Source organism: Neolamprologus multifasciatus, chromosome 23, assembly GCF_963576455.1.
Source record: "Neolamprologus multifasciatus chromosome 23, fNeoMul1.2, whole genome shotgun sequence".
NCBI lineage: Eukaryota > Metazoa > Chordata > Actinopteri > Cichliformes > Cichlidae > Neolamprologus > Neolamprologus multifasciatus.
The window spans coordinates 5763129-5790980 of record NC_140460.1 but is presented as its reverse complement, the minus strand read 5'-3'; the positions used below and the strand labels follow the sequence as shown (position 1 = coordinate 5790980).

Genomic DNA, 27852 nt, shown 5'->3' with positions numbered 1-27852 from the left:
GTGTCTGTTTAACTGTTACACAAAGATGCATTGCAGAGTGGAGGAGAGAACATAAATGCGATTTGATCAATTTGATTTCACTGGTGCTATAAATGCATAACTATTCTCAATTCTTGAATGCCACAAAAGCAAAATAACAGATCCACACTTTAATTTGGCAGTAGATGACAGCATCCCATTCAAAAGGTATGAGAGGTGAGGAAATTAAAGACTGAAACATGTACATCTGCATGCAGTTAAGAAGTTTAATCTAAATGCTTTGATTTTGATGGCCCTTTAATTTAGTTTCTTATTGGCTAGCACTTGTTCACTGTCTGATGCAGTCTTGTTTTTGTGGATTTCTTTTTTTTTTTTTTTTTCCCTTTTTTTTAAATAAAACTGCTGTGTGACTTTTTCCCTCTACTGGCATGCCTGATTAGCATGCTCTTCATGTGCTTCCTGTTTTATAAATTAAGCATTGTTTTTTGCTCTTCTGCTCAACTACACACCCAGAGTGTGGACCAATGCTGTCTCTCCCTTCACCTTGCAAGAGAACGTGAGTGCAGCTGAGGTTAGAGGCAGGTACTAGTTTGCATGTCGTAAATCTCTACGTAGTGAGAAAGACAAAGGTGTGGCCTTACATCTGAGGTAATTCAAGGCATGAAATGTCTCAGATGAGAGCTGCTTTTTTTTTTTTTTTAAAATGAAAACACAAAACAAAACATTCTATATGAAAGAATATATGATTTGATGAACGCAGATTCTTTTTTTGTTTTTTAAATGGGCTTAGTCAATAGCTTTAGAGGATTGTTAATAGTATCTCAATCACCCAGTGTAACAGTTTAACGCAGCTGTCAGTCAGGTTTAGTTTGAGGCCAGACATTTTGAGACGGCTAACAGGAAGTGCTGGTGAAACTATCAAGTCTCGGTAGAATCAGTCGCCTATCTGCTGTCAAGCATTGTGTAAATGAAAGATCAGGAGTTGTTGTTTTATTTGTTTTTTGTCTCAGTGATGTCATCAGAGGTAACCTACTCACAAGTGAGTTAAAGATGTCAAATAGTGAAAATTGACGTCCTGTGGTGTAGGAATAGTTCCCTTTGCCATCTTGCTTTCAATTCTTGACAGTCTTGCATCCTTTGCTTGCTTGTCACAATAAGATTAATTTTGCATTGTTTTTCTAAAGTGTTTTTTCTCTCCATAAATCTGAATATTTTTAAGCTCTTCTAAGAAATTGTCTTTCTGGTAGTTGTGCTAGATGTTGGAGAACAGGCCAGGGGTTCCCACCCAAAGGCCTTAGGGAATTCTTTGGCCTCTGTAGAGGAATCCTGCACTGTTCGAACTGAACGATTTCTTGTTTACCCCGTTGGACTCCATCATGCATATGTTCTTGCAATGAGATCACTCAAACAGTTTAAAGTACAGTTTGTTGACTGATAAGTTTGGCACTGTTTAATGAAACTAACCCATTTGACTTTTTAATTCCACTTTATACTACATGATGAAGAAAGAACCTTGACATGAGTGAGAAACTAAAATGTAACATTTCAGTTTCCATAATAGGTTTTGATATGTATTGTGGCTTTCAGTACATTCCTATATCTACTTAACATCTCTAAAAATAACTATCTACTGCATGGCCATGTGGTATTGAGTGAGAGCGTCCAGTTTTGCTCCTCTTCAGTGTTGCTGTGTGCTACAACCACATTTCCTTACTTTGAATTCATGCAACACTTACAGTAATATGCGTTTAATTGGGGGGGTTTCCCAGACACTGGATGCTGCCTACATGTAGCACATGCATGCTGTCTGACTGGCCACATCCACAACTAAACATCCTAAGTTAATTTAAGGTTAGGTAATACTTATTTTTTGCAATGCAACCAATCATATTCTCAAGACTTTAAGATGCATTTGGTATTTTTACTTAGAGTATCTAGTAACATTTCAACAATGCTAATGGAAATAATACTTCTCTTTGATTGCCCACATGAACACTATGTTGCCTAAAACGGGTACCGCTTCCATTATAAGGAAGGCAGTTTATGAAATACACTTTTTTTTTTCTTCTCAGACTGGCTCTTACAGCTGGTTCTATTATGGGGGCAGGGTTAAAGTGACAGTTCTCGAACTCTGCATCAAGCAGACCAGCCTGCAATTTGGATACATGTTGCATCAAGGCATGAGTCCAAGAGGGGACAAACTGTTCTGGCTGCCTTCCTGCCACATGGCTGAATTTTGAATTCTATGTACATGTCATTTCATTAGTGCACTCTCTGCCTGGCATAAAAGTAATCAAAACAAAGGTTAATAACATTGGCTGTGGAAGTGTGAACAGCGTGGCCACTTATGATTTGCAGAGTCAGGTTTCTCTAGTAGATATGGATCATGTTTGTAAAGTCCCATCTGTGGATAGGGATTGTAAAGGGAACAGGGTGAAGAACCAGATAGAATTTACAGTGTAACACCAGGTAAATGATTGTAAAAGTGGTTCTCAAATGTTTGTGTCAGAGTACTGTGTGATGGTCCACACATTGTCTTATCCCGCATCACATTACATAAAAATTAAGTTATCTTCCCAGAAGCTCAGTGTCATTCCTACTTCATTCTTTTACATCCTTATCACACTCTTTGAACATTCAGGCGGCATAAAATTGATGTGATGCAACAGAAACATATGCCACTAACATCGGTTAAATGTCATCTTATTTGCAGATAATCCTATATCAGTCCACAAAGGCCAGTATAGGTATGTGTTTTGGGAGAAATATTCCTGGATCCCTACCTAATGCTGCCACCTAACATCAGAAGGCTTTTTTCTTTCTTTCTTTTTTTTTTTTTTTAAAACCACATGCTTAAACATACTGTCAAGTCATACTTTGCTCCTAGCACCTCTGAAAGTGCTTCACACAGCTAATAAGGCAGGCAAGACATGAGAGATGCATAAAAGAAGATCTTAACCAAAAAGTGTCTATTCCAACTATGTATACTGCTTTGGACATACTTACTGGTCAATAAATGAAAGGGAAAAATAATCAACTTAGTCAACTAATCTAAAAGTGAGAAAACATTGTCAAAATTGAACACAGTCAAACAGGAGATTAACCCTTGTACCCTGCAAGTCGTATCTGTGTATTCAAAAGCCATTTGAAACTGTTAATCACATGCTTTAACATCTTTGTTGCACTTTTTTTTTTTTTTTTTTTTTTTTTTGGGTGTCACATAAAGGAGTGGCACCAGAGTGAAATTTTAGTATGGAGGTCTTTCACAGAAGTCAGGTGTTTGATACTTCGGGATAACACTTTTGGTGGAGTATGGCTTAAAATGGCACACTTTAGTTATGAGTATTTGTATGTAGGTTAAAAAAATATAATGTTTATATAAAGGATAATGATAGGTTTACCTTCAGTTTAAAAGGGCACTCACCCATATTACTTGCACTTATGTGAGCTGTTTTAAATGCAAACTGTATGCAGTATATCCTAACTGCAACATGATATTGCACAGCTACATGTGAACGCCCACGCTTCCTGTCATTTAGTACTTTAATGATATTCCTCCCACCTGTAAACGGACTTGTCATAGCGCAAGTAAAGAAGAATCTGACCAAATACAGTGGGGCAAAAAAGTATTTAGTCAGCCACCGATTGTGCAAGTTCCCCCACTTAAAATGATGACAGAGGTCAGTAATTTGCACCAGAGGTACACTTCAACTGTGAGAGACAGAATGTGAAAAAAAAATCCATGAATTCACATGGTAGGATTTGTAAAGAATTTATTCGTAAATCAGGGTGGAAAATAAGTATTTGGTCAATAACAAAAATACAACTCAATACTTTGTAACATAACCTTTGTTGGCAATAACAGAGGTCAAACGTTTACTATAGGTCTTTACCAGGTTTGCACACACAGTAGCTGGTATTTTGGCCCATTCCTCCATGCAGATCTTCTCAAGAGCAGTGATGTTTTGGGGCTGTCGCCGAGCAACACGGACTTTCAACTCCCGCCACAGATTTTCTATGGGGTTGAGGTCTGGAGACTGGCTAGGCCACTCCAGGACTTTCAAATGCTTCTTACGGAGCCACTCCTTTGTTGCCCGGGCGGTGTGTTTTGGATCATTGTCATGTAGGAAGACCCAGCCTCGTTTCATCTTCAAAGTTCTCACTGATGGAAGGAGGTTTTGGCTCAAAATCTCACGATACTTGGCCCCATTCATTCTGTCCTTAACACGGATCAGTCGTCCTGTCCCCTTGGCAGAAAAACAGCCCCATAGCATGATGTTTCCACCCCCATGCTTCACAGTAGGTATGGTGTTCTTGGGATGCAACTCAGTATTCTTCTTCCTCCAAACACGACGAGTTGAGTTTATACCAAAAAGTTCTACTTTGGTTTCATCTGACCACATGACATTCTCCCAATCCTCTGCTGTATCATGCATGTGCTCTCTGGCAAACTTCAGACGGGCCTGGACATGCACTGGCTTCAGCAGCGGAACACGTCTGGCACTGCGGGATTTGATTCCCTGCCGTTGTAGTGTGTTACTGATGGTGACCTTTGTTACTTTGGTCCCAGCTCTCTGCAGGTCATTCACCAGGTCCCCCCGTGTGGTTCTGGGATCTTTGCTCACCGTTCTCATGATCATTTTGACCCCACGGGATGAGATCTTGCGTGGAGCCCCAGATCGAGGGAGATTATCAGTGGTCTTGTATGTCTTCCATTTTCTGATGATTGCTCCCACAGTTGATTTTTTCACACCAAGCTGCTTGCCTATTGTAGATTCACTCTTCCCAGTCTGGTGCAGGTCTACAATTCTTTTCCTGGTGTCCTTCGAAAGCTCTTTGGTCTTGGCCATGGCGGAGTTTGGAGTCTGACTGGTTGAGGCTGTGGACAGGTGTCTTTTATACAGATGATGAGGTCAAACAGGTGCCATTCATACAGGTAACGAGTGGGGGACAGAAAAGCTTCTTACAGAAGACGTTACAGGTCTGTGAGAGCCAGGGATTTTCCTTGTTTGAGGTGACCAAATACTTATTTTCCACCCTGATTTACGAATAAATTCTTTACAAATCCTACCATGTGAATTCATGGATTTTTTTTTTCACATTCTGTCTCTCACAGTTGAAGTGTACCTCTGGTGCAAATTACTGACCTCTGTCATCATTTTAAGTGGGGGAACTTGCACAATCGGTGGCTGACTAAATACTTTTTTGCCCCACTGTATGTGGGGCCAACTAAAGAGTGACGAGATACTGGGTGTGGTTTAAAAAGTCGAACAGACATGCTTAACGCCACACCTATTGTGGATTCTGGGTGTGTTGATGCTGTCATTTTGAAAGGGTCAACTCGGGAAAGATTTTGAATTTGAATCCCTTTTCCACCTCTAGGTGTAGACACGCACACACACTGTAAGCAGGGTCAAAGACACATGCTAACCGAATGATATCGGTGGGGGGGAAAAAAACATAATTTGCAGAATGACAACTAGTTAGTGACCATTGACCATTACAGAGCTACACATACTTAAACTGACTGAATGTCTTGAGAGCTGTTTTCACACTGTTCTGTAATTCTGAACATTTCCTGATTACCATAGAAGTGCATAGGTGAACACAAGTGTCTTATGCAGCCGGACTGGACATTGTACGAGATGGCAAATTAAAGACAGTTTAAAGTCCAACTACACCAATTCATGGTGATGTGAGAATAATCCAGGAAATGGGCTGGTTGAATTCACAACTAGCAAGTGGTCACCCTTTGCCCTTGCACCACCCTGATCTATTTCCAGTATTGAGAACAAGTGTAAAGTGGACAATCTGTTGTTGTGTGCTACTTTGAGACTTCAGTGTCATGGAGTGATTCTTCTAACGAAATTGGGAGTTCATGTGTGAATGTGGTTTATATCCTTTTTTCTTCTTCAGTTAAAACTTCACCATCAATTAGATGCTGGATGATGTAGGGCTGTTTGATATAACGATATATATCGGATGACGATATAAAAACGTCTATCATTTCATTTTACGCTATCGTTTGTTTCATGATGTCGTAAAATAAACTGTTTACGGCAATATTTTTTCATGGTTTTGATGGTCTTTCTCTTATATCTAATAAGAGAAACCACACTACAGACGGACAAGCGCCTGTTTTTATGCGTTGTCGCTAGCAACAACGATGGTAAAACCATCGCGTGTCCGCTTGTTTATTTTCTACATAAAGCTTTCACAAATAAGCTCAAGATCCTGTTGAGACTTTTCAAAATAAACTGAATCACGTGAAAGAGTATGCAGAGTATTTACGGATGAGAAGCAAAAAAAGGCCTGTCAGGCGCTAAAAAATAAACCTTAGACTCAAACGTTAGAACAGGCTTTTCCCTGCAGCACGCTGTGTAATAAATACTTAGAAAGAAAACGGCGGCTGTTACAACTTATGTCTAAAAATGTATCGTTTCATGCATCGGTTAAAACACTTGACTCCAGGTACATGACGCCAAGCTGGAAACGTCGAGCTGCCCGAGATTCACAGAATTTACAGAAAATGTTAAATTTTTGTGATTTATATCGTTATCGGGACGATAGATGTCTTATATCGGGATATGAGATTTTGGTCATATCGCACAGCCCTAGGATGATGGTTGTTCTTCCAAAGGTAGAAAATCCTTGTTGTACTGGTTTAGTTTTAGATTCCTGTCTACTAAACAAGTTACTCTGGAATAACAGGAAAAAGAGACCGGATATGGGTGCCATATTCTTGTTTTTGAACTTCTCCTTTTATTTATATCATTCAATCAACAGGGCTAACAAGTTCTGGCACATCAGCTATCATACCCATTCATATAGCGTTTTCATTTCCATTAATTACTCTTTCATTCCAAAGACTAATTAACAATAGTTTTCCTCCATGCATGACATACGAATGAGAAGGTTAGTGTGGTGATTGTGTTTTGTGTAAGACTTCAGTTTTTCTTTTTCGATGCTGTTCTAGTCATTCACATAACCAAATCTGTAACTGCCGTGCGCTATGCCTGTGCAGATCTTTGCTTCAGATGGGTTTTCTTTCATGTCTGAAGTGCAGCCTGAATGTACCTACCGACATTTTGATTTCTCAGCTATACTTCAAAATGTTTTATTTCCTGTGGTTTCCTGTTGTTTGAACCCCACCTAATCAAGATCTTATGAAACCTGATGATTTGCTTTTCTAACTCAGAAGTATAGCTACTCAAAAACCCAAATGTAATTTACCTGGTTGTGTTCTTCAACATTGTGCACAGATGTTGCACTCAGGTTGTAGAGTTTGGGACACTGTACTTTTTATTTATTTATTTTTTTGAGCACCCTTTAAGCTCTTTCCCCTCCTGTACTCTGGGCACTTCCTGCTACCATTCATTTCTGAGAAATGTAATCTGATAGCAGTCTGCGTGTGTCCTGGCCCTCCTTCTGTATGTGGGTATGTGCTTCTGGTTTTACAGGATTATGGAGTAACCATTTGGAAGCAATTTGGCTGAAATTGGAGATTATCCCTGTCTAGGAGTTTTGAAAACATTTAGTGATTCCTTTTTATTATAGAAAGTAAACATTAATGGTTGAAAATGTATCCAGTAATTTTGTGATTAGGAGTTTGAGAAGACTGCTTAAGCATTAACTGAGATGTTAGTGTTCCTTAGACTTTCATGATTTTGATGTTGTTGTTGCTTGAGGCTCTGCATATCATTTTCTGTTAATTGTGTGAAATGATTGCTCTTTATTTATTTTTATTTAATTGCACATTGTCTGTGTTTTCTTATCAAAATCCAGATGAGATGTGGGCAGTGAGAATATGTGCACTTCTTCTTTCTTAGCGGTCTTGATGAGAATACATGAAAAAGTGTGTCCTCCTCATACAAACAGCCCATTCTGTGTCTGTGTGTGAGAGAGATCATGTACAGAAGTCTGTTTTCCTTTACCTGGACTTACCGTTGTTGTCCTTGTCGTCATGTTGCTGAGGGAGAATCCAGGTGGAGACACACAGGGCTCTGTGTGGCTCTGGTTCTCACTTGCGCATACACACACACACTCACTCAGAAGCAGTCTGGCAGATTCAGGGTTAAAGGCTTCCATTTTGTTAGGTAACACCCTAATGGTCTGATCTGTCAGTGGCGTTAAAATGGCAGGGGCTTAACCCTTGGCGTTCAGGACACAACCAGTAGGGGCATACACACACTTACGGGCTGGCGAGCCTATAACAGAAGAACTGAGGAGAGTGTGTGTGAGTGAGAAAGGGAAGGGTAGAGGGAAGGACGAAGAGTGTACGTGTGTGAGAGAGAGAGAAGACAAGGAAGAGTATTTTTCACTTGGGTACAGTGAGATTATGGCTCAGCTAACCACACGCGGTCTGCACCCTTCTCCCTCCCCCAACCATGGCACCACCTCAGCTGGGTCCCTGCCCCCACTCCTAGCCTGGTACACAGATTAGCATAGGTAGCCTCATCTTTTGTTGTTATTATTACTATTATTATTATTCCAAAGATTATATAGATCCTGAAGGAAAAGGGAGGTGCCATTTTTGAAAATATGTTTACTTCTTTGTTAATTTTTTTTTTTTTTTAAAATAAAGTTTTTATGATGGCATTTAGTAAGTAATTGCTTTAATTTAAGATCATCACTTGGTCATATCTCACAGTATGGTAACTGGCAGTTTAAGTTTAATATTACAAAGGCCAGGGCCCATTAGCTACATATGAAACAGTTACTGATTGGCTTTTATTGCACAGTAATAATCTATAGTCGTATTGCTTTTATTGGAGAGTATAATTGTTGTTTCCCCTTGTACTGAACCCTAAGGACACAATTGAAAAGCCCCAGTTTTTTTTTTTTTTTTTTTTTTTAAATGGCTGTTAATGTGTTGCTTGGCTGAGTCCATTCCCAGTGGGAGAGATCATTACAGTGCTGGAGATGAGAGGCTAGCATGCTACCTGAGGGCATGAGTCTTTGCCATTGATCTGTCCCTGTGAACTGCTGGGCACAATAGAAGCTCCGACTGAGAATAAAACGTGATGTGTCAGTCCAGGTCACAAGATTTCCATTGCTTTTACGCAACTGTGTTTTATCCCCCCGCGCTACATGCCCAGATAGCAGGTTTATTGTTAGCTTACACAGCACTTGTGCAGAATTGTGCATGTATTAAATGTATTGATTTACACAAGCCCTTTTGGTGGCATTTGAGAAGCAAACGCCTTGGCACAAAGATTTTAATTTGTTTTATAATTCAAATTGTTTGAGAATCAGATATCCGGTCTCACTCACTTGCATTGTTTTTATTTCAGTCCAAAATCTGCTTTGCCCTCAGGCCTTATTATTCTGGGGGAAATGAGAGAGATGCATCCACTCATCCTCTACAGTCTCATGAGAAAAACAGACACAGATAACTAATCACTAGCTGGTGCTCATCTAACCTCTTCCTCATTTTCTTGTCATTTCGGTTTTTGTTGTTGGTAGTGCCCTTTAATATAAAAGAGATGAATCCTCATGATGTTGTTTACACCAGCATGAATGCATTAATTGTAAAGTGCTGGGTCAATATCCATATTAAATGAGTAGTTAAGTAATTGTCCATTGTATTTAGCCTGTAATTTTGTAAAATTGTGTTGTTGGTTTTTTTGTTCGTTTGTTTGTTTTTTTTTGGGGGGGGGTTGTTTTGTTTTTTTTAGATCTTAATGTTTGAAATATGAAATGGACCCCTGTGGTCTAGCCATGTCCACATATGTGTTACTTTGTAGTTGGCAGTTAGGTCTAACTGGCAACCAACCATGGTGAATGTCTGAATATCAAAACTTGTAGGCTACAAATAAATGGGTGTTGTACATCCTTTATTCATGGTCTGTGCTAAGACATGTGGATAGTGCACTCTTAACAAAGTGCACTGTTTTTAATCTTGTTGGGTGAATGTGTTCTTCTTTGGCAGCAAATATTTTACTAACCTAAGAGCATAATTGGTTACCATTTAAAATTTCTGTAATCGGAGCTCAGACGAAGACTTTGCAATAGCGTTTTGGCAGATAATACTGGTTTAAAGTTTTGCGTCATATATAGGTGTCATATGACAATATCAGTAATAGAATGCACAAGAATGAAACAAGTCCAGGTATGTCCGAGAGTGAGAGCCCCTTCTTAGATTCTGAATATGATTTAATAAAATCATAATAATTTGTTTCTAAAAATGCTTTGCTAAATATGCAAAATAATTTCTGCTAAAAGTGGGAATGACAAAATATATATAGTAACAGTGGTCGGCATACTTGCAACATTTTGATCAATGATTTTGGACATGGATGCAGAACTGTGTGTGAATGTGAGAGTGAATGAATAGTGGTATTATAAAGCGCTTTGAGGGGTCCCGAAAAGCGCTATATAAATGCAATTCATTATTATTATTATTATCATTACTAATAATAATAACTGATAGTCTTGGTTATGCAGTCCCAGGTAATGGGACTTGTGGTACTGGTTTCCTTCAGCCATCTCCCAATGGTTTTGCTGACTGGCAAGTCAGACCTGTTTGTAGGACTATATTGTTAGTTTCAGTTGATTTTACGTAAGTGATACATGGAGCAACATTTTTTTTTGGGGGCAGTTAATTGCAATTGCTCATTCCACACACTAATATCCAGCATAATCCGAATCTTCAGATAGTCTGTCATATTGTGTTATAAGTGAAGCTCTTGGATGCATCTTATACAATCCTAATTTGATTTATTAGAGTGTTTATTTTCTGCCTTTCAGCCCTTTTGACTGTCACTGGTATAGATGGACTTTTCCCAGGCCTCGGTGGTAGTGAAGAGGTGATGCAGCTCAGATCCTACCTGCTCAGTAACACCTGGTATTTGCTTGATGCTCCTCTGAGTCATATGCTATAGAAATGGTTGTGGATAGTGCAGGTGAAGTGTGTTGCTTAAGACTAAGCATGATTGGGTTTGATACAACAGTGAATATAAATTACTACCAGTTAGTCTCAAGTGTATACACAACACATCACATGTGCATGTAGAAACGTTGTTTTTGTCCCCCGTGTTGCTTAGCAGCAGTGCATCATTACATTAACTATTCGATTCATGATGCTGTCCATGTCTTCTGGGACAAAGGTAGCCATGTGTCTCTAGTTGGGGAAACAAGGAGACACATCCATCTTAGTGATGTTGAGATGTGACTGCACTGTCCCAAAGGAATATAGTCATTTTCTATGTTACACGGTTCACCACCACTGTTAAAGTGCGAGCAAGGTGCAACTACCATTTTCACATCCTTACTGCTTAAACTGTGATTTCTGAAGCAGCGTGTGTGGTACGTATACACCCACACGCAAGCTGTCATCTCTGGCAGATAAATGGCCTTTGTGTCCTGTGGTGGTACGGCAGGGCACATCTGTCCTTGCTGCGTACCAGAGGAGAGTGCAGACGTATGCAAACAAACCTTAATTTTTAACTGCACTGTATGTATTTTTATTTTGCTTTTAATTTTTTTTGGCGTACTCTTTGCTAACATCCCAGCTCAACGTCTTGCAAAGAGTCAGGGATGCCTTTGTCTTAAAATTAAATGTGAGCCAAATTTACAGAGATTAATTGTTGGAGCAAACTGCAGTCTTGGGGAAAAGTGCTTTGTAGAAATTGCTGAAAAGCAGTTTCATATTTCCACCTCACAGTGCAGTTCTTTAAGTGTTATGTTTTATAGCTGGAATATTCATAAAGAGATGTTTGTATACATTATAGTGTTTTTTGTGGAATTCCTCTTTGTTACTTTATTTTCCTTTTGTTCTAACAATGTAGCATGTAGTAGGGAAAAAATATATAAAATATTATTAGTGAATTACAGGCAATGGCATGGTTAGGAAGAATATCTATGCAATATAATGTGATATTACTTAAGTAATGCAGATAACAGTTCAAAAAATTGCAGGAAAAAAACAAACCCTAAACCTCCATATCTAGGGTGAGTGGCTCTGGTAGGCAGCATGCTGCATTTTGCTCGTGTAGCTTGGGTCTATTTGCCTCATTAGAGTGATGCGTCAGGTCGTAGAGATTTAACTAAAAAAAAAAAGATCAGTCATGCAAGTGAAGTTGTGTCAAAGTAGATGCCCCAGATAAATAAAATAAGACGCTACTGTGTTACAAATAATGTACATTGGGGGAATGTGATATACTGTCAAAATTATATCACAGTATTTCAAGAAAACGTGTTTACATTTCTGATGATATCGGGTGGGCATTGATGCTTGCAGGCACCATGAAGTGCATTTTCCATCCTTGCGCTGCTGTCATTGATAACTCACTTGTTAATTTGAAGTGTGAATCTACTGGAAGGTCCCAGCAGCAGCCATTACTCGCCTCTGATCGACTGATTTTCCATTACAGTTGACTACCACCCAATTTGCGTGGTCTTCGTTAAATCAGCGTGGTCGAGTGTTCTGTGACATAATTGGTATGCGACACGAATGCTACAAAGGTGGACATCGAATCGATAATATACCCGCAGCTCAGTCTGTGGCTTTTTGTCATACTCTAAGACCACAGCATTGTTTTTTGTAGCCATTTCCCTTGTTGCTGAGTTTCAAAAATGTCAGTTTTGATTTTCGTGAACGAAACCCTCTGATGACTCATCAAGTGATGCCACCGCATCAGCCAGTCGGTGGCATGGAGGACGTCACATTTTAGTACCTGCTCAGATCGCTTTGGAACCCCAGTCAAGCAGGTACTATTTTAGTACCAGGTACTATGACCCACTTGAAAACCGTGGCGAGTCGATCCGAGTAGGTACTAATGGAAAAGGGGTCATAGAGTGCAATAGTAGTGACCCAAAGTAGTGTATTCCCTCTAGATTTTAAGGAAAAGCACAAAATAACTGTTGAACACTTTAGTTTAACAGTAAAGTAAAGCTCCACTATATTCTCACATAAACTGAAAAGTATTTTCTGACTGGGATTTTGTAACTTGGATCAAGTGTTTTAGTCATATGCGTAAAGTGCTGCTTTTCCACCACATGACCATGTCGGTAATTTCCATTCACCGTTAGCTCTTCCTCTTATATGGAGTGTAGCTAGTGAGTGCTCCAACAATGCGTGGTAGAGTTGTTTGTTTACATTTGGGTTGCACATTGCCAGCTGCCAACATCTCCTCTTTTCTAGCCCATTTGTATTTGATGGCAAAACAAATTTGCTGTTTTCACCTTTAGCAGGAGCAGTTTTCTTGCGTATTTCGAAAATATTGTTAAAGTTGTCCTTTACTGAAGTTGTTAATTGTTTTAGGAGGCTGACACTCAGCCTTTGCTCTTGTTGCTCCCTTAGACATGCCCAGGCTTGTCTTGTCATTGTATGCGCTAGGGAGTGCATGCTATAGCAGTGATATTGTGATATGACCTTTTTTGTGTTTTTAAAATAAATAAAAAAAAAATTACACTGGCATTGTCACAGATGATGTGTGGCACAGTCCTACTGTACATAGCAATTCAGTTGTAACTTAAAAAAAATCATGTGGATTTGTTATTAAATGGTCCAATATGGGTAGAGGACAACAACCAAAATCTTTCAGCAGATAAGACAACCATTAAATGATAAGATTCTCATTTAATGGTCAAATATCAGCTAAGCAATCAGATATTATATTATAAGTTTATAGGTTTTTTCTGTCATTGGAATATCAGTGTTTATCAACAAACATAGCACAGTGCACATCTCATAAGCTGGGAGCAAGTTAATACCTGAGTTTACATGGAGACATAAGACTTTGTTACAATACAAATTATGACATGTCGCAGACATGTGTGACTAACAAATAAGATGCCCTGTGGTTAAATATAAATGATGCACCCAGTTAACTTTTATGCTGTGTGTTAGTATAATGCATAGTAACTTAATAAACGAATGTGACCTATTCAATAAATGTGTGAGAATTAATTTGGGGTGTGATCATCCTGTGAGTGAGCCAGCATGGTTAAAGAACCCAAAGAACTGGACAGCCTAACTGTTTATACCTTAAAAATGTAGAACTAGTATAAATAGTTCTGAACGTTAAAAGGGATTGAGTACCAGTTCTAAAATAACCACACATCCTATTAGCCCCAGTTTGATAAGAGAGCATTTAGATCTAAACTAAACAAGGGAATGTAGGTGACGTATGCTCTGATTGTGTAACATACAGTGACAGCGGATGACCATGGGTGTTCACTGGGACAAATCAGAAGATATTTAATTTTATGTACTGCTTTTTCAGTAGTTGTTTGAATAATATCATTTTGCAATGGCAGGTCAATTTTTTTCCTCCTTCTCTGTTGGCTTAAGACATTAAGGTACTAAATTTTAACTATTTAGTTTTTTTTTTCTTAACTGACACATAAGTGAACCATGTTTGCTCATCATCAGCTGATGAGCCCCAAAGCATTGCGGCTCAAGCATTTTCTTCTCCTCGTCTACTGCCTTGTTTCCTGTGCAGGATGTGCATATAGCCAACAATCTCCCTTGCTTTATTCTACTGTTTTGTCTTGAGATTAAACCTGCATCTCTTGTCAAGCATAAACGAGTTTTAGTCTGGTTTATAAATTCTAACATTTTTTGTCTTTCAAACAATCCTGGGATACAGTTAGTGGTTAGTCTAAGCGTGTCATTAGATATGCAATAGGCATTTTCATGATTTTGGTCTCAGGACAGTTCAGTCTGTCATATTTGAAACTTTGGATACATGAGAGAAAATGTTTATAAGCACAAAGTGCATAATGAATACGTGGCCTACATTGGTGTGGTTGGTGTCAGCGTTGCACAGTGTTGGTATTATTTTTCTGCTGTGTAATGGCTTTTTCTCAGAAACCTAAGTGGGTCTCTCATCGTCTGCTGCAACTGTACTGAATGAGATTAAGGTCAGCATCTGGGACACTGGCAGTAGGAAAGGAGATGCCTGTATTAGATATTAATATTACATTGTTATCATTTTTAAACTCTACGTTTTATAGACTAAAAAATCCATTTAAAGGTGTGTTCTTTTTATAGCATACTTCTACAACTTATATTGACATATTTCTTGCTTATATTTCATGGTATAGGAGTGAGTGGAATAAAATGTGATTTATTGCTTAAAATCTTCAAACAAATTAACTTGATTAAACTTGATTGGCATCCTACCCTGACTGTTAATTTGGGTTCATGTTAGATTATTCGATTAAACTACCTCCCCCACTCTTCTCTCGTTCTTTTGCTTTAAGACAAAGGCTGCTTCCAAGATCTGCTATCTAGTTTTGCCCAGCTTAGGTATCTTGAGATGTTGACCAGTAGTTTACTTTGAGATGCATACCACCATTTCTTTGTCTCAAATTCCAAAATCAGATTTGAATTAGCACATTTGAACAATCAGCCCCCACTTGATAGAGTGCTCAAGTGCATTATTCACTGGTCTCTGGGAATAGAGATTAAAACAGGAATAAAATATTACTTTGTTTTGTGGATTATTAGGAAAATTATGAAGGTGGCCCACAAGAAGGCTTGAGTCATAAAAATGTATGTAGTAGGATTAAGCAGCCTCGCTGATACAGTGTGTTATGTGGTATTGGCAAATCATACAACATATTTACCACCAGTATACCAGTTTCTCTAATTCTCGTAGTAATGCTGAACTATAGAAAATACCCTAGAATAGAGGTTGAATGGAGTGCTCGAGTCGAAGGCAACTGAACTTCTTTTAGGTTTTTGAAGACATTTTGCCTTTTGTTTAAAAGCTTTCTTCACAGCTGCCCTCAACTGAAGCACTTTAAACTACTATGACCTAGATGACTGAGAACTTCCACAGATGACGTTTAGTCGTTCTCAAGCATTTTCTTGCATGAGGAAAAAAACATCCAGGCCCCATACAGCATTGGGGAAAGATCATGTTGGATTTAAATTAACTGTGCACAGTAGCATTGGCAAGTTTGTTTGTTTCAATGGCAAAATAATTTTGTTTAAACCCCACAATTATTCAGCTTAGATTTGCTTAATATCCCTCACCAGTCTGCTGGGGCTTGCCCCCAAATCTGTGAACCTTAGCCCTACAGTAAGAGTGCACCTTAATGTGTTTGATGACTACATTTTTTTTCCACAACCAAATTTTTTTTTTTTTCTTTAAAAAAAAAATATAGTTAACTTCATTTTGTAACATTTTCCTTTATGTCTTTCTCTCCAGGGTGAGAGCAGCCATGTCAGAGGACGCAGTGCGTCAAACACGCAGCCAGAAGCGGGCTCTAGAGAGGGACCATGCAGCTCTTGCTGGGTCCCTGGGGGACATGGACAGTAAACGTGTTAAACTGGAGAAGAGCGATGCAGCTGGGACCCCTCTGGCCCTTGTGGGATCTGGAACCGAGAGTGTCAAGCTCAAGAGTGAGCAGGCTGCTAAGGTAGCAGCTAGCATCCTGAAGGCCGGTGAAGTGAAAGCGACCATTAAGGTGGAGGTGCAAACTGGAGATGAGCCTGTTGACATGAGCACATCCAAAAGGTGAGAAAAGTAAAAAGATCAGAAAAGAAGTAATATTAACAGTGCTAATGTAGGGGCGTAGGAGTTTGTTGGCTACAGGGAATGTATGTTTAGTTCACATTGTGCTGTTGCAGACATTAGTTTGTGATTAAAAAGTAAAGTATTTAAAATGGAGCAATACAGATGTTTAGCTTCAATTTAACTCATAACAGGTGTGATTTATATTCGTCTTTCTAAACTAAAAATGAACTAATCTGTAATGACAGTTAAATTTTAATGTTTTTTAACTTTATTACTTTAATGCTGAACATTTTAGTCAGTGCAAAACTGATAAACTGATTTGACTAAATAATTATCGCCCACTGGTACCGGTAAGTGTTTATGACTTGCGTGTACGCTGGGTCTTGAGTTTTGCATAGTCAGCCAGCTGTCTCCAAAGAAAACAATTTTCACATATTTGCACTTTCATAAAATAGACCCTAATTATCAAAATGCAAAATTTTTTCTGTTTCCATTTGATTGTGTTGAACTATTACTCAATCATCAAATGGGTTAAAAGGACAGTTGAGTTGGAGTACTCATCCACATTTTTGTGTGCAAGATTGTTTGAAAACTTCTCAAGAGTTATTTATGTATTGTAGGCCCTGAAGTTCATGCTTTCATGCACAACGCAAGGTTTTGTGCCGAGACGTGTCGATTGGAGTTTCTCGTTTCTTTGCACCAGCAAGTGGTCTGACAGGAGTCATACAGGAAGTCGCTGTGTGGTTGTCGGCAGCCTGCCCCCATTTTGAAAACTTTGAGGCTCCTGAGGCCTGGGCTCCATTTTCTCCCACAGCAGCACCTGAACTCTGCCTCACACTTCACACAAAATGAAGGCTATGTGTCACAAACTGGTTCTAACTGGCCGTTGCCATGGTTTCCACGTTGGAAGGAGCAGTTGGAGGAAGGAGGGGCCAGGAGGGGTAGTGGGTGTGTCACATGACTACTCAGAGAAATGCCTGATGTCATGTGATGCGTGTTTGGTAGAGCGATAAATACACACACTGATCTGATGGCAGTTAAAGTGGAACAGGGTTGTGATTATGCTGAAAGTTTGCTGGCTCTGTCTGTGGTGCATCATAACGACACACAGGCGTCACCTTTGGCCCCCGTTTAACTCTCAGCATGCGTTGTGCATACTCGCCGCATAACGATGATTTTATTGTTGTACTATATAGAGGACTTGGTGCGTCTTGGCAAGCTTTGTAAAACTATTACTGAAATGGAATGCAAACCACATCTTTCTTCGCCAGAGAAAAATATAGTAACTGAACTGAGCTGGACATCTTGGAAGTGTGCACGTATTCAGTTGGAAAAAAAATAAGTTATGAACCCTTTGAAATGACCAGGATTTCTGAGTCGATTACTCATAAAATATGGTCTGAGCCTCATCTACGTCACAACTATTGAGAAACAAAACTTGACTAGACTTTGGAAAAAAATGATCTTTATTGAAAACACTGAGTCATCATTCACAGTGCAGGCTGGAAAAATCAAGGGAGCTCTTAAATTTAGTGAGCTTCTGAGATGTTATCAGTAGATGCTCAGGAGTCTTACACAACAATGAGTACTTTGTATTGTTCCTGCTACTACAAAACACTGTTTCAGTTCATAAACAAATGTATCAATAACCCATTTTTATGCCATAGTGCAACAGCTCAGTTAAGACGTTGTTACAGTTTCCACATTTGCAAGTGTGTGATTACTTGCTGGGGTTTGAGCAGCATAAATTAGATAAACTGAGAGGCCCCAGTTAGATGTCTGTGCTGTCCAATATTTGTTTTTGTGTTTTTTTTTTGGGGGGGGGGGGGGGGGGGGGGGATGATTTTGCAGACTCATTCACATGATACACTATAATGAACTGGCTACACATGCATTTTTCAAGCTCCTTCAGCACCACTTGTTCAGGGCATCTGTCAGCTGACCACATCCACAACCTAGTGTAGTCTTTAGGTCGGTGTTGGAACTCTTAACTTGGACAGTTCAAAAACACTGGTTTTCTTATCATGACCATCATCCAGCTCCTTTCTTAAGCTTCACATCATTAAATGCTCCCCTGAAATGCGCTAAACTTTCTTGATTCAGTTGAATTCATTGTTCCCTAAAGAACTGAAGGGCATCCAGGCCCAGAAGTAGAAGTTCAGCCTCAACGTTTGATCCTTTCACATTTTTAATAGTCAGAACAAGTTGCTGATTTTGGTGTACCATGCCCTTGTTGATCGAGTCACATCATTGCCTTTTGAAGTTAACTTGAGACGTACAACAATGTAGTTTTTTTGGAGAGCACAGACTTCCTTTGCGCCGTCCTTCCATTAACACCATTCTTATTCAGTGTTTTACTTAGCAAGGACATGTGAAGCCAAATTTTAGCAGCTCATAGAGACTTCTGTTTTGGGGGAAGCTTGGGTTTTGTGGTTTTTTGTTTTTTGTTTTTTTTCCCCCATTGATGAACATCCAGATCTTTAGGGTGCTTTTATAGCATGTTTTTTTTTTTTTTTTTTTTGTCATTTTCATACCATACCAACTCGTCTTGGTTGGGTTTTTTTTTTTGTTATTTTTTAGTATTTTTTTAATACAGAAGCAGGCTTTGATAGCAACCAGAAATTTTATAACTTTACTTTATAGCCTTAAAGCTTTTGCAGACCTTTCGACCAAGTTTTTGCTTGGTGTGTTCAACTTTGCAGTTTCACAAGTTTGTCCCTAAAGCAGGCATCGGCAGCCTTCGACATCAAAAGACATTTTAGCATCTCCTACCAAACAATCAGAGGAAAAAAAAGAGCAGCACATGTGAGTGATGGGTGGATAGCAGTAATTGGGAGAGGATAAATTAATTCATATAAATTTTCACAGTTAACTCTAATTCTAACCCATGCCTCGCAAGGGCAGGTTGTCGACCTCTGCCCTAAGGTGAGGCATTACTCAAGTAGTTTGCATGCATGTTAATGCTTCGTGTACATTATAACTATATGCCAATATTTGTGCACGTTGTTCTATTTGCTATTGTAATTAGCCATGGAATTTCGTTACCTTACGAGAGTCGTGCGTAGTCTGAAATGGCACTTGGCAGTATTGCATTGCGTTCTGAATGAGAATTCACTGCACCTCATAATGACTTATTCAGCAGTCCTACAGTAGGTTCAGTGTGAATCTACGACTGGGGAAGCCGAGCATTGCAGAAACCCTGGACATTACATAACCAAGTTGGTGTGTGTTGTGATGCTTGTGTAAGCTGTTCTCAATAGTTACTAGCTTGCAGTGGTTGGTGCTCTGTGTCATTTGGCAGAGCGACTAAGTCAGTCAAGGAGCTGGGTTGCCATTAAGCTTTTGTTTGAGAGGATGAAGCTCCCACCTCTCCTCTAGTGCCTAGTTATGTGTTGTGCTGTTTTTAATCATGTTGTATAAAAAGACAAGTAAACCTATGGGGAGAAAATCCTTAGCTGTGCTTAGGAAGGGTAATCTTTCTTGGAATAGCATTTTCTAAAACTTGTATGTTTTTTTTTATTCTTTTCAAACCAGATTTTAATAAATCCTGTCAGGAAAGTACTCTTTTAGGAGGGTTCATGTTCTCGGCAGCACTGAATTTTCTTTCCCCCCCCTCCCTTTTTTTTTTTTTTTAATGACACCAAGTGTTTGTTGGGATTTGTGTTGTGATTGCTTAGTCTAAGGAAATGATTGCCCCATAAACAACATGGTTATTGCTTGCCTTATTGAACTGATCGTGCAATATCTGCTGAGGGTTGTTGTCAGGGCAGCTGCTGTGAAGGAGGAGTAGATGGCACAGAAACGTGTCTGGAGACAGAAGTGAACAAAAGGAAGAGAAAAATGTGAAGGTCTGAGTCAGTGAGTTGGAGTATAAAAGATGAAGAAGTAAGTAAGGATGGGGGAGGGGTGTGTGAAGAAGTAACCGAGTAAGAGAGAGTGTACACAATAGGTTGGCTCCTGGCCATGTATATTCCCCTCCCCCTCACTGTCACCCTCTCCAGTGTCTCCAGCAGACCGCCGCTCTGCTCAGCTTGTGACTCTGATGTCGGCAGCTGGGAGGGAGGGGAGAGCTGAGGCCCAGGCTGTGCCGATCTGGCTAGGCCACAGGCCTCGCCACAGAGGTAGGGGAGGGGTGAGGCCTTGTCTGAGTGGCAAACTGGGTCTGCGCTTGAAGCCCTGAAGCCTCCAGCTTGACAGCAATTGAACAATTACATAACTACACTGCATGTGTACATGCATAACTCCACAGTATGGCACTAACCACTACCCCTCACACAGTGTCATATCACAGCCCATCCTCCCTTAGTTCCACTGAGTCTTTTAGTACCTGACAGGCTCCCCACCGTGACAGAGGCAGATTTATTCTTCTGCCATGGTCCATGAGCTGTTAAATTACAACAACCCCCAACTTCTTATCTCCACCCTTCTGCAGACTCATGCAAATGAAGCTTTCCGCTAGTCGCCTTTGTTCTCCCTGGTGCTCAGGAAAAGCTACTTAACATTTCATCAAAAGTCTTCAGCCTTTTCTTCAATTTAAAAACAAAAAAATAAATGCATTTAATTTGGCCTTTGTGTTGTTTGGGTGCAATCTTGCTGTTGGACGGGAGCGTTCAGAAGGACTGTCGATTTTACCTTTCTTCAGAGATAATGGGTTGTTGCTTTCTTCCCCTGCCGCCATTACTCCATTATTGATCTCTTGCTTCTTTCCTTCTTGTGTGTCCTAGCACACATTCACACTACAACAAGGAAGGTAAAATTATAATTGAATACTACCATCTACTGGATGAAAGACAAAACTACATTGTAACTGCAGTTTTTTTTAACACTAAAGTGTATTAAAGTATAATACAAAGCGGCCTCTTATTAAATGATCTTTCAATATTTCTCTCCTCAGCGACATTAAGAAAGAGCGACAGCCGCCCTCGCCAGATGATGTGATTGTGTTATCGGACAATGAGCCATCCAGTCCTCTCATGAATGGCCACTGCTTCTCAAAGACTGACACAGATAAACTTATGGTAGGAAAAAATAATTTATTCATCGGTAACGATTCCTTTCTGTTTACTGATTTGAAACTCCATTTTCCAACTTTGTCCGAAAAACGATAGAAAAATGTATCACTTAAAGAGATGCAGCAATTTTTTTTGACACATTCTATGTGCTTTTATTTCAGTCATCTAATGTGTTGAGTTGGACCAATTAATCTGTTGTGGAAAGTCCCAGCCTTATAATTGATTTCTCATTATCTTCAATGGCATTTTATAGAAGAGTTCACCTGAGGAAAGGGAGCGCATCATCAAACAGCTCAAGGAGGAACTAAGACTCCAAGAGGCCAAACTAGTGTTGCTGAAGAAACTACGACAGAGCCAGATCCAAAAGGAGAGCACAGTACAGAAGGTAACAAGACCTTTAACATTTTTTTTGTAGTTTTATCTGTGTTATTTTTGTATGAGCCAGTAGGTACAAGTAATTCTTATCAGACAAGTCCCATTCTTCTGATAGCCCTTTTCCACTAGTACCTACATAACTGTGTTTCAGTCATTTTCCTTTACAATGATCTACCACCTAATGAGCATAGGGTTGTTATAACAGTGCGGCTGAAAGTCCTGTGAGGTCCTCCACAAAAAAGGACATCGAGGCTATGGTATATGGCTGCTCAGTGTATGGCTTTTTGTTAGGGACCACACTGTTTTTTTTGTGTTGCCATTTACCTCGATACCAGGTTTAGAAAAGGGTGGTTTTGATTTTTGTGAAGGAGACACTCATCAGTAATTGCGTAACACCACTGACTAGCCAATCGATGGCATGCAGTCTGTTGACATCACATTTTCGGATGGCCTCCGATCACTTGGAACCCTGCCTGAGTAGGTACTAAAAGAGTACCAGGTACTACCACCTGATGGAAAACCCTAAAAACGGAGTAATGCCGAGGTGACCTGAGTTAGGTACTAGTGAAGAAGGGCTATAAATGTCTGTTTTAGATATGATGTAATGTTTGTACTAAAATATTATGTTTTGTAATGCTGTTTCCTTAATGTTCAGGCTACTGGCTCTGTGGCTACTCCTCCCCCTTTGGTGAGAGGTAGTATTACATCAAGCAAAGGATCCCTTCAGGTAGCTACTCACTTATTCATCCGAACTTGTGAATGTGTGTGTGAATGGGTGGATGATTGTGTATAGTGTAAAGCGCTTTGGGGTTCTTAAGACCAAGTAAAGCGCTATACAAATACAGACCATTTACCATTTAACTTGTATTGCAGAGTCTACAGTTGCACTAGTTGTTTGTGAACCACTTGGAAAAACCAGAAATTCTGCATTGACTGCTCTAATTATGTGGTCTTGTCATTAACTAAGTCACAGTTTGAGAAACACAGTTTGAATAAAAATGAATTACAAACAAGTTCTCTTTTCATTGTCATCAAACTCACTGAGTATCGACTTACAGTCCAGCCAGTTGGTGAGATACATGAATCTGAGGCTCAAAATATTTTTTCACGACTTGGGCATCCATCTATTCACAATGAGAAAAACTTTCTACAGTTGTTGAAAGTTCAGGTCTTGGTAGTCATTGTGCTATTATTCCACCAAGACCACAGCATGCAAATATGAAAGAACGTAACTGCTGAGACATGTCTTAAGTTCATTATAAAACACTCTTGGGACTGCGTTCTTTGGGCAGATGAGAGGTTTGGAGAGGTTGGATGACATATCAAGACAAGAAAGCACACAAGTTATGGTGCGGGATAATCTAGTTCTTTGAATTACTAAATTTAAGAGTTCACCTACTCTGTACAACAGTTCATGTGCTGTTTGTTTATTCACATTGTATTTGGCTGTTATTGTAATATAGATGATCAGACCAGAGTTGTTAGTTGACAAACTTTGTCTTGCTATTGTGTAATTGCATGTAAAACTACAGAATATTATAGCAGGGATGAGACATAACACACACGGCAGACAGTTTACTACTTGTGTGGAGGAAGGCCGTTCAGTTTTGATCAATTTGTTTTTACTTTACAGGTGACGGGTCGCAGCTCAGGCACAGTGATTCCCCCTCCCTTGGTGCGGGGTGGCCAACACATCCCGTCCAAACACAACTCTCAGAGTGTCATGCCCCCCCTGGTCAGAGGAGCCCAGGTTAGTGTTTTGGAAGTATATAGAACCTTAATTTTTTTTTATTTATTCTTCTGTCAACTAACTTTAAGGTTCTTGGTTGATATATATATTTTCTTTTTCCTTCTCGCATCTCTCCATGATTTCGTGGATAGTTGTCCTCTCTAATGTCTGTTTTTGTGTGTCCGTTTGTGGCTATCAGCCTATTGCAGTGACTCCCCAGCAGATAGCCAGTCTACGTCAGCAACAGCAGCACCATAGCGGCTCAGGGCCCCCTCCACTCTTGCTGGCTCCGAGGGCTTCTGTGCCCAATGTCCAGGTCCAGGGCCAGAGGATCATTCAGCAGGGACTCATTCGGGTGGCTAATGTGGCCAACAGCAATGTCATGGTCAACATCCCTCAGGTAAGGCAATACATGGTCATTGCATTTGAATATGGAGAAATTCTAGATCAGATGGCATTTAACTTTGGAACCCTTTTCATTGCATAGGTCTGCTAAATATGAAAATGGTGTCTTCATAGTCATTTGTAACAGGATTTCTTTTCTTCTTCTTTTTGGTGTCTAGGCTTCTCCAACCAGCCTAAAGGGCTCTTCAGTCTCACCCAACTCTAGTGTCAATGACTCTCCAGCCAGCCGGCAGGCAGCTGCTAAACTTGCACTACGTAAGCAATTGGAGAAGACGCTGCTCGAGATCCCTCCACCAAAACCTCCTGCCCCTGATTTCAACTTCCTGCCTTCTGCAGCCAATAATGAATTCATTTATTTGTTGGGCTTAGAGGAAGTGGTGCAAAAACTTCTGGAGATGCACGGCAGAGGTGGGTACATGTTTGCACTTGTTTGGAGATGTTACAGAACAGCAGTAGAGCTACCTGCAGAATGTTATAGTATGAAACCTTGTCCAAAGAACCTCTGCGTTTACCATGGGTCTGTTATCCATCATGTAGGTAATCTTGGCCCAACTGCAGCAATGGCCAGCTGCGTTCCCAAAGAGCCATACACCTGTGCCCAGTGTAAGACTGACTTTACCTCTCGCTGGAGAAAGGAGAAGGCTGGGACCATCCTCTGTGACCAATGCATGTCGTCCAATCAGAAAAAGGCCCTAAAGGCCGAGCACACCAGTCGATTGAAGGCAGCCTTTGTCAAAGCACTCCAACAGGAGCAGGAGATTGAACAGCGTATCCTCCAGCAGGCAGCCTCCTCTTCTTCCTCCTCTGCTTCCTCAATCTCTAAATCCACCTTGTCCTCCTCCTCACTGTCCAAAAATGAGGTGCTGGTCTCCCACCAGTATAAGCAGGTCAGGGCTGCCATGCAGCACATACCTGTGTCTACTCACCACTCCAGCATTAAGCAGGTAAGCATTTGACTGTATTGTTGAACGACCAGGCTTGTGGTTAAAATGTTTTTCCGCAGCCACAATGTTGGTTTAATGTAATGTAGTGCAGCTGCACCAAAACTCCGATCTCTTTGTGTGTCTGTACAGGGTCATCTGTCACACCTCCAGTCTGCAATTAACGCTCGTGGTGTGGCCCACTCTTTCTCCTCCTCCCAGCTGCAGAATGCTGTGACAGCAGCTGCACTGGGTAGTAGGTCCGGTAAGCATGCTGCAGCTCGCTCGTTGCAGCAGGGGGCAAAGGTTGGTGCTGGTGGCAGTGGTAACCAGGGCAACGTGGCTGCCTGGAGGAAGCAGACCGGTGGCAATGCAGGTATATAAACCGGAGACACAGTTATGTAGAGAATGCACTTCAAATGTTCTTAGATTCTACTCATCTTTGGAGTAATCGCTCTGTTGTAAGGTTGAGTTATACTGTTACTTTTTGTTCTTCAGTGCCATTCCTTCTGGCATCACCTTTTCATTTCTTTTCAGGTGTTTGCTCATCTAAATGTCATTTCCTGATTCCAGAATAAGATACCTCAATATTTCGATAAGATATCAAATGTGCTACCTGGAAAATTTCAATCGGAGCCAAAATATATGATGTAAAAAGACATTTTATCAAAGTTTCTCACTGCTGCCTGACTACCTAGTGTTAGCAACAAAATTGAGCATCTCAGTAATTAATAATTAATTAAGAAAGAACATTTTGTCATTCAACAGTAAAAGGGTTTGATATACTTGGTATTTCAAATAAAGAAAAGACACAAAATAAGCCAAAATACAAGGCACGGTAGCCTAGTCTTTAAATGGCAGAGTCAAACTAATTTAAAATTTAAGCAAAGGAATGTAAATTTAGCCAATTTGTGTGATCGTGTATATCAAAACAAAAACAAACGGATTTCTCAATTTTGTGTAAAAGACATCTTTATTTTGATCAAAACTTATAATGAGGATACTGGTACACATGTAAACCAAGTCATTATGACATGATTAATAACAGCCACTATATTGTCACTTATGTATTTGTGCCTTGACAGGTGTGACCATGGCCTACGTGAACCCCAGCTTGTCTGCTCATAAGACCTCCGCTTCAGTTGAGCGTCAGCGAGAATATCTTCTGGACATGATTCCCTCCCGCTCCATCTCCCAAGCAGCAAACGCATGGAAATAATGCAATCCCACTCCCTTTGACACCATAACATTTAGCTCCCTTAACATCAATAACAGCCATTCACATTATTGTTCTAATTCTTTCTATGGATTCGGCCTCTGGCCAAAACGGTGCAGAATTGGCCTCTTCTTGTTGGATAGAGGTGTCCTTACACCTTTCACCATATACTTCTGCTACCTTCTTCCTTTTCTGAATCCTTCCCCCATTGGAGTTGTGCTGTGATAGCTTCAAGATACAAGGAATATGTTAAATATAAAATGGGTACTCTTTCAGAGGGATATGGATGACGTGTGTACAATTTTACAGACTTCTTCAGTGATGTTGCCTCTCCCCTTCCCTGTATATTGGTTGAACCTTCCAGTTGCACCAAGAGGAAGTTTCCGGAGATTCCATGAGCTCCTCTGCCTCTGGATTAGGCAAGGAAAAGTAATAAATACTATTACCCACCGTAAGAGATTCGTCTTACTTCCTGCCCTTGTCTAGTCTGAACCAGTCAGACTTGAGGCTGTGGTGGCCAAACTGAACGTAACTGAAGACCTCATTACAGGAATAGTTGAGCTTTGAGGACCATCCACAAAATAAGAACTGCTTCAGCTTTGCAAAAATGAATAAAGTAAAAAAAAAAAAGAAAGGAAAAAAAAAGAAAACTGGAGGGAAAAAAAAATCTATCTACACACAGACTGCCTCTTCTCTCAAACCTACAGCGTGTATAATAGAGAAGTCGATGTGTGTTGGATTATTTTGTATGGCTGAATGTTAGGATTTTGTCTTTTCTTCTGTAAGTCATATACTGTGTTTGGAATATTGTGCTCCCTGATACTTTGGAAGTGGCCTCATGTCGAGGTCTGAATTTAAAGGCTAATGTTACTGTTGAGGTGGTTTTACATCTGCTGGGTTCCATGTTGCAGCCTACTTTTAAATGCTTTGTTTTTTCTAAGATCAAGAGAAAGAATAAAAATTAAGGTTTCACTGACTCGTTAAAAAAAAGAAAAACATGGGGCATATTCTTAATGAATATTGTAAAATAAACCTTCCAAAGAACTAGTGGAGCCCAAATGGAATCCCTTCTGCTAGAAGGTTTCTAGTTTATTTGAACCCTCTCTGAATATAAACATGAATTCATGCTAAACTGAGGGGGTGTAAGGAATGTCATATTTTTGACATTATTTTTGCTTTTAGTCATAGGTTGTGGTGCATTTCCCCCCCCCCCCCTTCTATAGACGAACTATCTGAATTTATTTATAGGGTTAGTAAAGACATATGCATATGCCCTAAGTTTGCAAGGATCTTCACTTAGAATTTGTTTTCTCTTGTTTGTCAAGTGGCTCCCACATACCCTATGATTGGTCCGAGAGAAGCTGGACAGCATTCAGAATGTAGTTATGCAAAAACCCCTATAGCAACAAATCACATGAACTTCTAGTCTTTAACATTAAAGTGTGTGTGATTTCTGTCAGGTCATTGAATTGAGCTAACTCTGCCTTTCACATGAGCTATAGTGCATTTCTATCAGGTTGCAGCAGCACAGGATAAGCTAGTGAAGTACAATATGTCTACATGTAAAATGGGATTTTTCCATTGCATGTGGACTTCTGTTATTTTACTACCATGTGTTGTCTCCCCCCCCCCTCTTTCATTTCAACCCCTGGGGTGGTCCAGGTGTCTCCACTTAGCAATGATTTTACGGGCACCTTTTGAAGAATGTCTCTAAATTAAAATGTAAAAATGTTGTCTTAAGTTT

The 27852-nt window shown here is 40.0% G+C and overlaps 1 protein-coding gene across 2 annotated transcripts in view; it reads left to right on the top strand.

The window, feature by feature from the left end:
- Positions 1-27104, top strand: part of gatad2ab (GATA zinc finger domain containing 2Ab) — a 29694-nt gene extending 2590 nt beyond the window's left edge. For both annotated transcript variants that reach the window (XM_085149973.1, XM_085149974.1), the window contains exons 2-11: positions 16143-16451; positions 21346-21469; positions 21717-21848; positions 22494-22565; positions 23472-23588; positions 23767-23967; positions 24131-24380; positions 24510-24916; positions 25046-25268; positions 25978-27104. In XM_085149973.1, coding sequence (XP_085006099.1) covers positions 16156-16451; positions 21346-21469; positions 21717-21848; positions 22494-22565; positions 23472-23588; positions 23767-23967; positions 24131-24380; positions 24510-24916; positions 25046-25268; positions 25978-26111 — 1956 coding nt within the window. In that variant the 5' untranslated portion in view covers positions 16143-16155 and the 3' untranslated portion in view covers positions 26112-27104. The remainder of the gene's footprint in view (positions 1-16142; positions 16452-21345; positions 21470-21716; positions 21849-22493; positions 22566-23471; positions 23589-23766; positions 23968-24130; positions 24381-24509; positions 24917-25045; positions 25269-25977) is intronic.
- The last annotated feature ends 748 nt before the right edge of the window (positions 27105-27852 follow it).